Source organism: Phyllopteryx taeniolatus, chromosome 18 (assembly GCF_024500385.1).
Source record: "Phyllopteryx taeniolatus isolate TA_2022b chromosome 18, UOR_Ptae_1.2, whole genome shotgun sequence".
In the NCBI taxonomy this organism is placed as follows: Eukaryota; Metazoa; Chordata; class Actinopteri; order Syngnathiformes; family Syngnathidae; genus Phyllopteryx; species Phyllopteryx taeniolatus.
In genome coordinates, this window is record NC_084519.1 from 7,701,557 (window position 1) to 7,713,988 (window position 12,432).

The 12,432-nt window shown below is 42.5% G+C and overlaps 1 protein-coding gene across 2 annotated transcripts; it reads right to left on the bottom strand.

Moving 5' to 3' along the window:
- Positions 1–1,733: 1,733 nt before the first annotated feature.
- taf1b (TATA box binding protein (Tbp)-associated factor, RNA polymerase I, B) lies at positions 1,734–11,434 on the bottom strand. Of its 2 annotated transcripts, none has more exons than XM_061754541.1 (14): positions 11,287–11,434; positions 10,853–10,951; positions 9,466–9,553; positions 9,087–9,184; positions 8,912–9,004; positions 7,822–7,930; positions 5,155–5,296; positions 4,811–4,904; positions 4,590–4,737; positions 4,182–4,356; positions 3,318–3,476; positions 3,177–3,244; positions 2,763–3,012; positions 1,734–2,172 (listed from the first exon to the last, which is right to left on the bottom strand). In XM_061754541.1, the coding sequence occupies exons 1-14, from the start codon at positions 11,302–11,304 to the stop codon at positions 2,001–2,003; spliced, it is 1,713 nt and encodes a 570-aa protein (XP_061610525.1). In that variant the 5' UTR covers positions 11,305–11,434; the 3' UTR covers positions 1,734–2,000. The 2 variants fall into 2 exon arrangements, with proteins under 2 accessions (XP_061610525.1, XP_061610524.1); XM_061754540.1 differs by having other exon boundaries at positions 1,734–2,175.
- Positions 11,435–12,432: the final 998 nt, after the last annotated feature.

The window sequence follows — 12,432 nt, forward strand, 5'->3', positions numbered from 1 at the left end:
AATCCACTTTTCAAAGGAATCATTCAAGAGTCCTGTTGATACATCCATTCACGTAATGAAAAATCATACCTAAATCATTTTGTAACTGTCAGAAAATACCAAACAACAAAAAACATCAAATTCAACAAACAAGAAAAGCCCAGTTGCCTCAATTCAACCTTTGCGGATTATCGCTACATGGACGTAAAGAAAGAAGATCATTTTTAGCAAGTGTATACTACTTTTTATTGATATTGAGACAGTAAGTTAAAAAAGACCCGGGCAATTATCATATTAAGCTAAAGATATTCACTAATAAAACACACTAAATGCGCAAGTAATCTAAATTTTTTTTTACAGAATCATAACACTAATAAACATTGTACACAACACATCACTGCAAAATTGTTCCTATTGAATAGACCTCAGTGAATGTAATAAAATAAAAATATAACAATTTGTATTTTTAGACTAACAAAGGATGTATGAACAGAGTGACTGTGTGTACTACAGGAGTACAGAACACGGCTGGGTAGGTTTGGGGGTAGGGCGTTGAGTGTGGTGGGCCCCTTTGTTTTTGGTGCACTTAACGCTTTCCAGACCGTCACGAAGCAGGTGACACGTCATCCTGTCCGCCGGTGGGGGTAGGCAGACAAAGGGCCTCGTTTCATTCCTCGCTGCTTCCTGTGGCGGCGGCGCTCCATCTGCTCGTGTGTATGACAGGCGGGCGGCGGGGTGAGCAGCCCCGGTGACAATTCAAAACGCGTGCTCGCACCGCGCTTGGGAGGGGACACTTTGAGTGGAATAAAAAAACGCAACCAAAACCCACCAAAAAGCACACACGCACGCACACACAAGTCAAGTGTGTACATTACAACAGTTCATTCTCTGTTTTTTCCAAGAAGCAAAACTCTAGGAAGTGCAAACAAGCACACACACACACACACACGCAAACCGAGACAAACACACACCTGAATGTAACATTCACCGTTGCCATGGTTACCACCAAATTGATAAGCTGCTTAAGGACATCAACGATGACAAACTAAACTGTGTGCGCATTAAGTGGAATGTAGGTCGCATGTTTCTAGTTTCCAGATGTTGAAAAGGTTTGACTTGGCTAACTATCAATCAGTGTTCATGTGATGATGTCATGAGTTCCAGTAATCCTGCACTATATATATATATTGCACTACTGCTATCGTAGTATAGTGCAGATTTTTCTCTTAAACAAATGTATTTTTTTGTGGTTGTTGAAATACGTTGACAATATGTTCAAAGGTGTGTTTGCTGGACACCATTTCAAATTGACAGTGCAGAAAATGAAAAAACAAAAATTGACCGAGTTACTGGTTTGGTCCATAACATCTGATGGCAAAAATGTTGATTATTGATTTCCAAGAAAAAGTACGTTTGCAAATGTCTTATTTTGATTGACTTCTTTCAAGGACTATAGAAATCTGAGAATATTTACTGTTAAGTGGCTAAAATTCTGAGGACTTGGGACAATTTGAAGTTAACAAGGTCTCTGAACGATTAATTGATCATCAAAATAGTTGTCGATTAATTTGATAATCGAGTGCTTGTTGGTTACTCCATTGTTGCACTTCTAAATTAAAGCGTTCAGGAGGGCTATTGCGGCTTAAACTATCAAACAAATACATTGATTTTGTATTCCATTTTGTATTTTCTGCACATTTTATGCTTGAAAAAAGTTGTATTCAAATACATTTACAACACACATTACAAAAAGGTGTTTAAATACCTTTGGTTTATTAGGCTTACAGTGGGAGGAAAGAAAAACAAAAAACAAAAAACAAAAAAACAAAAAAAAACAGATTTTCACTTCTCGTGTGGAACGTCACCCTGCGCCAAATGGGGATGCAATGTACAGTGTACAGTACTTTGTTTCAATATTGACAAGGTCGTGTGTTGCTCTGTCTTGACATTAGATGGCATCGCACAAGTCCGATCGAAAAATAAATAGTTCCCCTTTTCTTCTTTATGTCCATGAAATGAGGTCAAGTTGCTTTTCTCACCTTTCTCGAGAGGACACGCCTCTCAAGTTTCAGCACTTCCAGGTGCAGCTGGCTGAGGTTGACCTGCAACAAGAAGCTGAAGAGCTGGAGCAGCCATAGGTAGGATCGAGGCAGTGTGGCTTCCGTCTCCTCGTAGTGAATACTGCCCCCGGAGCTACTGTGTAGATAAGATATAACGTGTGTGTGAAATGCTAGTTTGTGGCCACAAAATACTCACCTGTGGCCAACAAGTTGGGTGAACATGATATACAAATGAATATTAATATCATTATTGGACTTGTGGGTAAGTAAAAGGAGCGCTTCTCTAAAAATGTCCCATGTTAGCTTAATGCTAGTGAACCTTCTTTGTTATATGGTTTGATTTAACATTTTGGTGTTTAAATATACAATCTCTTTAGCCTTGTCAGTTTTGCAGTAAACTTCAAGTGTGCGGGACAAACGTGCGCGAGCAGTGTGCTACGGAATACTTTAAAAAGTGTCTTGTAATAAGTTCAAGTGCATTTTATCACATCAACAGCAAGTGAGAGGAGTAAAACTATACAATGAAAAGTTTTCTTGATATATCTCTATATCGTAGGTGGGTCTGGAACGTGTCCGCCGATAAAAAAACTTCAGTGCACCTATTTTGTGGCCACAAATGTGTATTTTATGAGACAGTCATGTCTATATTATGGCCACAATTTCCCCCCCGCATGACATGTCTGAGAGCTCCGTAGGAGAGCGTGGCACAATCGGCGCACAAACCTCCTCCACGCCAGGGAGCACCGACTGCTGCAGACTTGGAGCGAAGGGTGCCAGTACGCCGTGTTGACGTGGGTCAGGACTTCCTGTTTTAGGGTGACCACGGCGTTGAGTTTCTTGTCACGCAGACTTGGACCGTCTGCGCCGTCCTCTTCTCCCCAGCAGAACGTGAAAGAGGACGGCGGCACTGGGGGGTTGCCTGCCATGCAGGATGACAATCTCTCCAAACACAACTTCAGCGTCTTGGCCATTCCTGCACACACACAGGATTGCATGTACACAAACCGCACACACATACATAGGCGCGCACGCGCACAGAGTTGCATACATGTGTGCGTGCGCACACACCCACGCACACCTCCACGCACACAAATGCTTTTTGATGTTTGAGTCCATTTACTCGTTCCTGCGTCTTACTTTGTTTTTTCACAACACAACATTGGACCTTCCCCTTTGAGGAAAGAGTCGTGGTGTTCCACTGCTTTCTGTTGGACACACACACACACAAAATGTTGAAGACAACGCCACCACCATGAGGCCGATTACGTCGCATCCCACCTGGCGGTGGCACGCTCTTGCATCTGCTGCGCTCGAATCTTGGCGACGTGCAGCAGACGGTACCACCTCCTCAGGCTGAAGGTACTTCCTGTCTGTGGCGACCGGTCATGTGACGTACATTCTTCGGTCACCAGATCACCGGCGGCATTTGACAAATCCCTGAAGGTCAAAATTAAATATCATATATGCAAACAGGAAGTGGCAACGGCAAAGGAAACTTATCTTAAGTCTCTTAATCACATCGTTCCTAGCTTCTCGAAAACATTGAAAGTGTCCCAGAAATTGTTCTCACGCCACCAAGTAATTTTTTTTTTTTCTGAACACGTTAAATATGTTTTAGTGCTGAGAACAATTTAGTAGTGAATTGCTCAGATATTACATTAAACTCTTTTTGTACCTTCTCAGTTGTCTGAATCTTTTTGGATGGAGCTGAAAATGAGGCCATATGACACAACCAGGACTCCAACATGAGTCGGCCCTCCTCCACTATAGAAGTACCGAGCGCCTTCAGTGGCTCTTCTGCACAACTGTCACTTCCTTATTGATAACAACTAGGCCGATTTCTACCACTGCAGCGCGCAGTCGGCCATCAAGCTATGCCTGCAACCTGACAAAAAACATTTGAAGAACGGCTCGCGATTCACAATCGTCTTTGCATCTGCAAAGTTGAGAAGTTGTTAACAGTGTCTGTCAATCTTCTCGTATCCTTTATGGAATTTCTGGTGGGGGGCGCTAACATGTAAACGGAGGAGCGAGGCGTGAGAAAGTTGCAAATTGAGAAATGAGATGAGCCCTAAGTGACATTGGCAGCGAAAATGGGTAGTATCATCAGCAATCGTCTGAGGTAACTGGATGCGCCATCACCATTCTGTGTGGTCGTCCAGGCCGAATAGGAACTTCATGGTGACGATGATAAGAGCGGCAGCCTGGATGTCATAGTTGGGCAGTGTGGGGTTGCTGGAGGGCTCAAACGTCCTGCACGCTGCGCCCGCCAGGCTACTGCGCTCCATCAGCATGCACACCCAAGGGTAGAGCTCATCTGTTGTGGCCGGGCGGACATTATTAGTGTCGCCATGGTTACGTCATCGTTGATGAAGAGGCATCGGGTGTGTTGGGAATTCTTCACTCATTCTAACTGCACTGTTAACTCCAACAGCACTGTAAGATGGCCCACTCACCGTATAGGACACCATATTGTGGGTAGGAAGTGATTCCCAACACAGCCACTGATCACAAAAAGTGCTCTTAGCTAGCACGCTAGCATTTGCGTACCGGGTAGGTTGGCGTCGGCAAGATAGCGCAGGCTGAGCATTGCCGGGTGTAGCGGGTCCTGGTGGCGGATGGGAGGAAAAGCAGGAAGGTGCAAGAAGCAGATAAGCTTCTTGGCCTCCCGGTGCAGTGCATAGTGGCTTGGGACGCTCTAGCAAGGAATACGGCACCGTTAGGACCGCAGAGAAGGATGTCAGGACGCAAAAGGTGTGAGGCGGCATCACCTGCACTCCGAAGATCCGAGAGCTGTCCAGCTTCATCACCTCAGGGAGATCCTGGTAGGCAGTAACATACGGGACGTGTCCGTCGCTCACCAGCCTGAAGAAGACAAGACACACAGGACAAAATGTTCCACAACCTTCTGGAAGGGTTGGGGAAAATGGATGGAACCGCCCAGTGACACCCCCTACCCCCGCGAATTAGAGTCCCCACCCGCGTGAAAAAAGGTGGAAAAAGACCATATGAGAAAAAAAAAATCTAGTGTACTCTCTTTCAACCCACATTTTTGCCTCTTTTTAGGCATGGGTTAAGGCAGGTTCCGGAACAGCAGCGCTGACATGTCGCTCACCGTAGCAGATCGCCAAGCGTCAGTGCCTGGCGACTCCATACCAGCGCCAAGTGGATCAGTGCCAGCGTCTTGGTCATCCTCATGGCTCTGCAGCGTGACTTGCGGCTGCCCTTGGAGCCGTTCGACCAATCACTGCAGCTGTCTGCGGGTTGGAGGGTCACACATTAAGCCAGCCGTACGCAGAGCAGCCTAACTAGACGACAGAACTGGATGTTCGTTGACTAGTTCCGTTGGTATCTGACACACACAATAAATTAATTTAAATGCAAATAAACTGAAGTGTTCATGTAATTTTCTGTAAATGTAAATGATTATGACACAAACACAGGAAGTGCCATTGGCCCCAGTCCGTCCTTGATTTAGAAGGCCTCTTATTTTTCTTTTGTTTAATTGTTTAAGGCCGGCACGGTAGACGACTGGTTAGCACATCTGCCTCACAGTTCTGGAGTCCGGGGTTCAAATCCCGGCCCCACATGTGGGGAGTTTGCATGTTCTCCCCGTGCCTGGGTGGGTTTTCTCCGGGAATTCCGTTTTCTTCCCACATCCCAAAAACATGCCAGGTAGGTTGATTGAAGACTCTAAATTGCCCATAGGTGTGAATGTGAGTGCGAATGGTTGTTTGTTTCTATGTGCCCTCTGATTGGCTGCCGACCGGTTCAGGGTGTACCCCGCCTCCCGCCCGAAGATAGCTGGGACAGGCTCCAGCAGCCCGCGACCCTGGTGAGGATAAGCAGTAAAGAAAATGGATGGATGAATTGTTTAATCTCGCAGATGTCTCGAGGGATGTCCCGATACAACTTTTTCAGTTCCGATCCTATCCAATACCGATATTGCAGCCTTGAGTATTGGCCGATACAGATATTAATCCCATACAATATCAGCACAAATTATGCATACTTTTACTTATTTTGTAGTATGCAATGTTAGAAATGGCTTTAAGTGATATAAGTCAAACAGAGAACAATAGCCAGCAACAGCAGGTATGAAAAAAAATGGCCCATTTATTATGAACAAATGGGTTACATAAAGTTTAACATTAAACATAAGAATATACATCAAGGAAAAAATTTAAAATCTAATAAAAAAAAAATCCTAAAAAATAAACAATAAAACCAATAAACACACAAAATATATATTCAATTTGCAACATAACCACAGTTTAACTTAAACATGGACATATTCTACAAATGAATAGATTGAATAAAAAATAAATTAGAAGACCATGAAAAATAACTTCAATAAATATAAATTACTAACTAAATAATGTAAGTTCAATTCCGTTATTCTTATACTGTCAGTATATGGCGGGAACAGCATTTTGGTTTCTGCAAATGTTCGTCAATACACTTTTGAACTTCTTTATGCATCTGGGGTATAGTTTTATCATCAATGTCGTGACAGATAGCAACAATGTAGTGAAGCTCGAGGTGCTTGTAGTGGCCCTGTTTGTGTGTGCCTTGTTGACAGCACTGTTCCTCCTGTGTGTCCTGACCTCTGATGGGCAGTGTGATGCACGCTATGGGACATGCAGTAACAAAGAAAGTAGAAGAAAGTCGCACTCGAATATTGTTAATATAACTTTTTTTTCCCCGCTGAGTTTGAAGAATATATGCCTCTTTAAGCAAGCAAGATTCACTATTACTACTTTGTTAGCACCTTAGCACGCTCTGTTGTGATCACATAAACTCTGCATGCCATGGCCACACGGCATTGCACGATAGAAGTGCTGGAGCAGAATCTGGAATAGACTGCTTGTATAAGAGTGCTTATATCGGAGATTTTAGATATAATCTGATACTCTGGGTTTTTTGTGTGTATTTTTTGTTGTTGTTGCTGTTGTTGTTTGTATATTAAAGCAATTGAAAGAGCACCGGGAAGGGTTTATAATTCATTCCAACTAGAGGGAGTATGGTCATGTTAAAATAGCTAATGATATTTAGTTTACTGTCGACATGCAGTTTCATAACTTAAGCCAGTTGTACTTTGCAATAGGCACATGAGCTTCTTTTATTAAATGTGATATGATCCCAAACTTTGGACATTCTCTGTCTTTTACGCGCTTTTTCCTCCTGGCTTACGCTTTTCGCTACTACGAGTCAGCAGTTACAGTCTGTGTGGAAAAATAAACACTGCAAAATCCCACGATACAACAAAAAGTCTGCGACATAAGGGCGATAAAAAATAAATAAATAAATCTGCGATGCAGTGACGCCACAGAAATTGAATCGGGACACAGCCAGGGATGCTGTATACGGGTACGGCTATGCGGCAGCATGCTGGATCTCCGTCGGTATTTGCTAAAGTCATTTTTGTTGTGAAAAAGCATGTGACATAACCTGCCATTTTGATTGGTCTGCGATGTTGCAATGCACTTGCCATTGCAGCTGCAATTGCAGCCAACCTAGTCACAGACAGTCAGCAACTCAACTCTTTTGGGACTAGTATCTTCTCTTGGGGGACTAGAACCTTCTCTCTGGGGACTAGAACCTCCTTCTCGCCCAGGACTAAAACAATCTCTCTCCGAGCTAGTATTTTCTCTTCGGGGACTGCAACCTTCTCTCTGGGGCCTAAACCTTCTCTCTCGAGACTAGTATCTTCTTTGAAAACTAGTGTGAATTGTTCAATGGCGATGGACGGCGGCTGCCTTGAGGAAGAGCACATGCTGACCTGGTTCCGACGCGGACGTGCCGGGCGAGTACGACTTCTCACTGTCCATCTCGCTGGCGGACATGAAGGACGACTCAGTGGCGCTTCCCAAGTCCGAATCCCCAGCTTGCTGAAGACACACAAAAAAAAAGTTAGGTGTCAAGGTCAGCGTAGAACACAGCCACTTGGTTATGGCAGGACATTATGGCTTAACTGTAAACATGCAGCACATAGACGCCACGTTCAACACGGAATCATATGTTGAGCTCGTCGCCACATTGGATGTGGCAAAGTGGCACGATAGGCTCAAATAAGAAGATGCCTCCTTTCATTTGCTGCTTCATGATCTACCATTATTTAAAACAAATTGTCTTTTCTCAAGTGACTGCGATTATTAATAGCTTAACTTAACTCAAGTGCATTATAAATAAAATGTATTACTATTATTATTGAACCTTCTCTCTGGACTATCGGAGTCTCTCTTGGGACAAGAAGCTCCCAGTGGAATACAACCTTCTGTCTGGACTAGAACCTTCTCTTAGGGGACAAGTACCTCTCTTGAGACTAGAACCTTCTCAATTTGCAAAATGACTTCTTTTAGGACTCAAACTTTCTCTCTCATCACTAGGACCCCCTCTCTCAGGAATAGAATCTTGTCTCTCGGGATTAGACGCTTCTTTTGGGGGACTGCAACCTTCTCTCTGGACCACAACCTTCTCTCCTAACTAGAAACTTCTCACAGGGAACAAGAACTTCTCTTGGGACTAGACCCTTCTCAATTGGGATTATAACTTATTTCAGGGTTAGAACCTTCTCTCATTGGTTTAGAATTTACTATGTCCTAAACATACACTGAGTACACATTTATAATCAGCTGATTAAAAGTGCCATACATTGATTTTGGTTTCCCAAAAAGGCTCCAGTATAACAATAAAGCAGCAGCATTCAGTTCGTAGGTTGTTGCCGTCTGAAGTCCAGCCCATTTACTTGCATTAGGTATGCCACATACAGTGTGGAAAATGCGCTGACGTATCGTAGCAAATGGCCCAACCCGTGAGATGAGGCATCCATGTGTCTTTGTCTATGTAGGCACTATGTCTCCGGGTCTCACCACTTTGGACTTGGCGCTCTCGACGGGGGTGTCCGTGTACGCCTGGTTGCTCATCTGCAAGAAGCGTCGCCAAAGTGGCCACAAAACGTGGTCCTAAAGCACGCCACAGTTAGAACACAATGACAACGCCTCCCTAATCACAAACAACAACTACCACCCCCTGCCATTGTGACACCTTAAAACTTGGGGGGACGCCCAGCTCGAGCAGCGCGGCCGCTTGCTTCATCAGGATGAACTGGAAGCCTTCACACTCCAGCCACAGACGCTCTTGCTCTGTACACACACACACACACACACACACAAACACACATGCCAATAACATCGCTGCTCAAAATCACATCATCAAAATCGTAATAATAATAAATATAAAAATAAATACATCTTATTTTGGGCAGCTTTCATGTCATCTTATAGGATCAAAAGACCAATAAAAAATTAAGAAATACATGCAGAACAAAATCCAGAAGTAGTATAAAATGCAAGATGCAAAATAACAACAACAAAAAAAGATAAAAGTAGTTAGCAGCTGAAGGCTCAGTCACAAACACACTGACTTTGTCTCTTTCTTCGGATCCCTCGGTTGATGGAGGAGGGCTGCGACGATCTCGGCGTGCACGGCTGCGACTCCACTTCAAGGGTTCTCTGAAAGGGAATCGCGACTGTAATGAAATGTTTGGCTAACATTATTTCTTTCAATTCAAGTAACATAACAATAAGATACAACTTTCAAAAATCATTTCCAGATTTATATGTTTTAAAAAAAAACATTCCAACAGAGGTTGCCGTTGTTGTTTGCGTTATGGTTAATTCTGGGTAGTGACATAAAAAGGGTGTGTACCCAGTATCCCCCGTTTTTAGCAGTAGCCAAAGTAGCAGCCAGCGGCAGCAATGAAAGCTGTTCTGCCTTTTCAGTTCGAGCCAGAGAGTGATCGAACATATGACGAGAGAATAAACCAGTGATAAAAATGGATATGAGAATGAAGATGACGGGTGTGAAGAAGCTCAAGTTGCTCATTTTCAGTCGTGTTTTTATGGCGGCTGCTTGTCAAGCCATTTTCTTCATTTTTGTCAAGTGACAAAATAATACTGAGGGATAAAGACCTTGCCAAAAAGAGATAGCAATAGCTTAGTTTTTTTATACTACACAATGAATCATTTAGGTTTTTTTTCGTACCGATATTTTAAATGGGACAGTATGAAAGATAGCCTTAGAGCCTAAGGAAGCAGTCGTTGTGTCTTCAGCCAGCCATGGCGCTCTCGGTTGTAGGCAGTGCCTCCCAAAAAAACGTCACCCACACCACAAACGTGTTTGGATGCGGAGTGAGCTTTCGGTCTCATCCGCAGCTCGTTGAGAAAAAAAAGAGGTACGAAGTGAGATGCGGAAGAAATAAAATTCTTACGTGGCCGACAGTCAGGGAAAGTCAAAAGAGACGACAAACTGAGTCTACAAAGCCACACAGACACATTGCAAGACACCGAATATCAAAAATATCAGTCCACAGCTTCAGTTCAAAATAGGTTGGTTTGGTGGAACATGGATTTTCCATGCACTGCCGCAACTTGTATGTATTTTTATGAATACATTTACATTTAGGCAGGGGGATAACTGCACACTTTCTGAAAAGCTCTTACTTTACTTTGTACAGTACGATGAATAAGCTGAGGTTGTTCAGATTTCCAAATGGATGTGGAACTTTGGCAATTTGAAACAATTTCTAGATTGTAACAAGTTTTTTGTTGTTGTTGTTGAAAAGGCACATACAGTATATAAAACCACTTATCTGTAAGTTGCACAAGTGTAAATGAAAACACAGATTCATAACGTTGGAAATGCCCTCAATTTTGTAAAATACAATGTCAGATTGCTCATATGATTTGCAGCAAGACAATAATCAATAAATATGAATATTTTCTTAATGTACTTGTTTTGTTGCCACTGACCTCGATGATGTTGTGACAAGACCTGCAGAAGAACCGTTGCTCGTCTGACACTCCCCAGTCCACAGACCCACACTGCGAACATGCTTCCCGGTAATTGCCCTGCACGTGGATATACGATGAGAAGCATTGTTCTATATTAGCACTGCAAGCCACATGGAGCCACACAATCATGCAGACACTCCATAGATAAAACTCACAATTAACTGATTAGTTTCCTAATATCATGCTTGAAATGTAAGCGAAGATATTTGGAGGAATTAGTGAGAAATTCCCGACAAATCGGCTTTTAATTGTGGACCAAATGAGTAACCCTGAATGAGTACGACAGTGACAGTCATTAGCGGTGGCTTAGTACGTTGGCTAGATGCGAAGAGGTGACGTGGAAACATTTTAGTACGATGAAATACAGGAAACAAAGATAAAGTTTTACAGACCGTCAAATCTTCGTTCATTTTCCCACAACAAAACGTTCTGAAAGCGAAAGTTTGACACTGAAGACGTCAAGCTCCTCTCTTCTTCTTCGTCTTCTTCTTCGTCTTCTTCTTCTTCTTCGTCTTCTTCTTCTTCTTCTTCTTCGTCTTCTTCTTCATTGACGGGCAGCATCACAACCGGATGTTTTTAAAGAGGTATTCTTCCTTTTGTTTTGGCTTTCTACAATACAACTGAAAAAGAACTGCTCCCACCTACAGGAAACAACGAGAACTGCAGCCTTACGCTTCTCTCCTTCATTGCGGTGGATTTTTACCGAAATGGTTCATATTTGTAATGTTTTTTTTCGTTAAGTTGATATTCAATGTTTTTTGTATAAAAGTATGCATAAGTAATTATTGAATAAATAGTGTTACATAATCGTTGGAATTACACTCGTAAAAGTAGGCATGAACATGACTTTTGAAAATATTAGATTTGATCTTTAAATTTGTTAGGTTTGTTCGTTTATATGTATAAGGATTAGGTTGATTCTTGTAAAATGATTGTTGATTGTGACATTGTGATTATGGTGTTTTGATTTGTATCAGTTGCACGTGTTTTCCAGCTTAAAGCGGATTTAGATTAGTTTAGTGTTATAAATAGATGGTACAGATGTCGCTGACACGAGATAGACGACGATGGTTGATTTGTCTTCATTTTATTAACTTTTATGTTTTCAAATAGTGGCTCACAAGTCTGCGTTTGAACTTAAACATGAAACGTAATGAAATGAATATCTTTTTTTTCTATTTTGTAAATCACTGTTTTGGGTTAGTTTGAGTCAACGATGTCAAAAAAAAAACAAGGCTAATATTACGACAAGAATTTCCAAAACAAATGGTAGAGACCGACACATTTTACAATACTAATAAAAACCAGCTGCTCACTATAACATATTAAGCTTTAAAAACAATACTGGCATGAAGACTTTATCAACGACGTGGTTTTAGTTATACAAAAGTGAATTACTGTACGAGTAAATACTTTTGTCGTGAAGCCGCATACAACGCTTCCGCTTTGACTGACCCTGCTTCTTCCTAACTTGACGGCCGCAGCTGTGCGTCTTCCTGGTTTTGTGAATTTGACGGGTTGTTCCCCCCCCCCCCCCC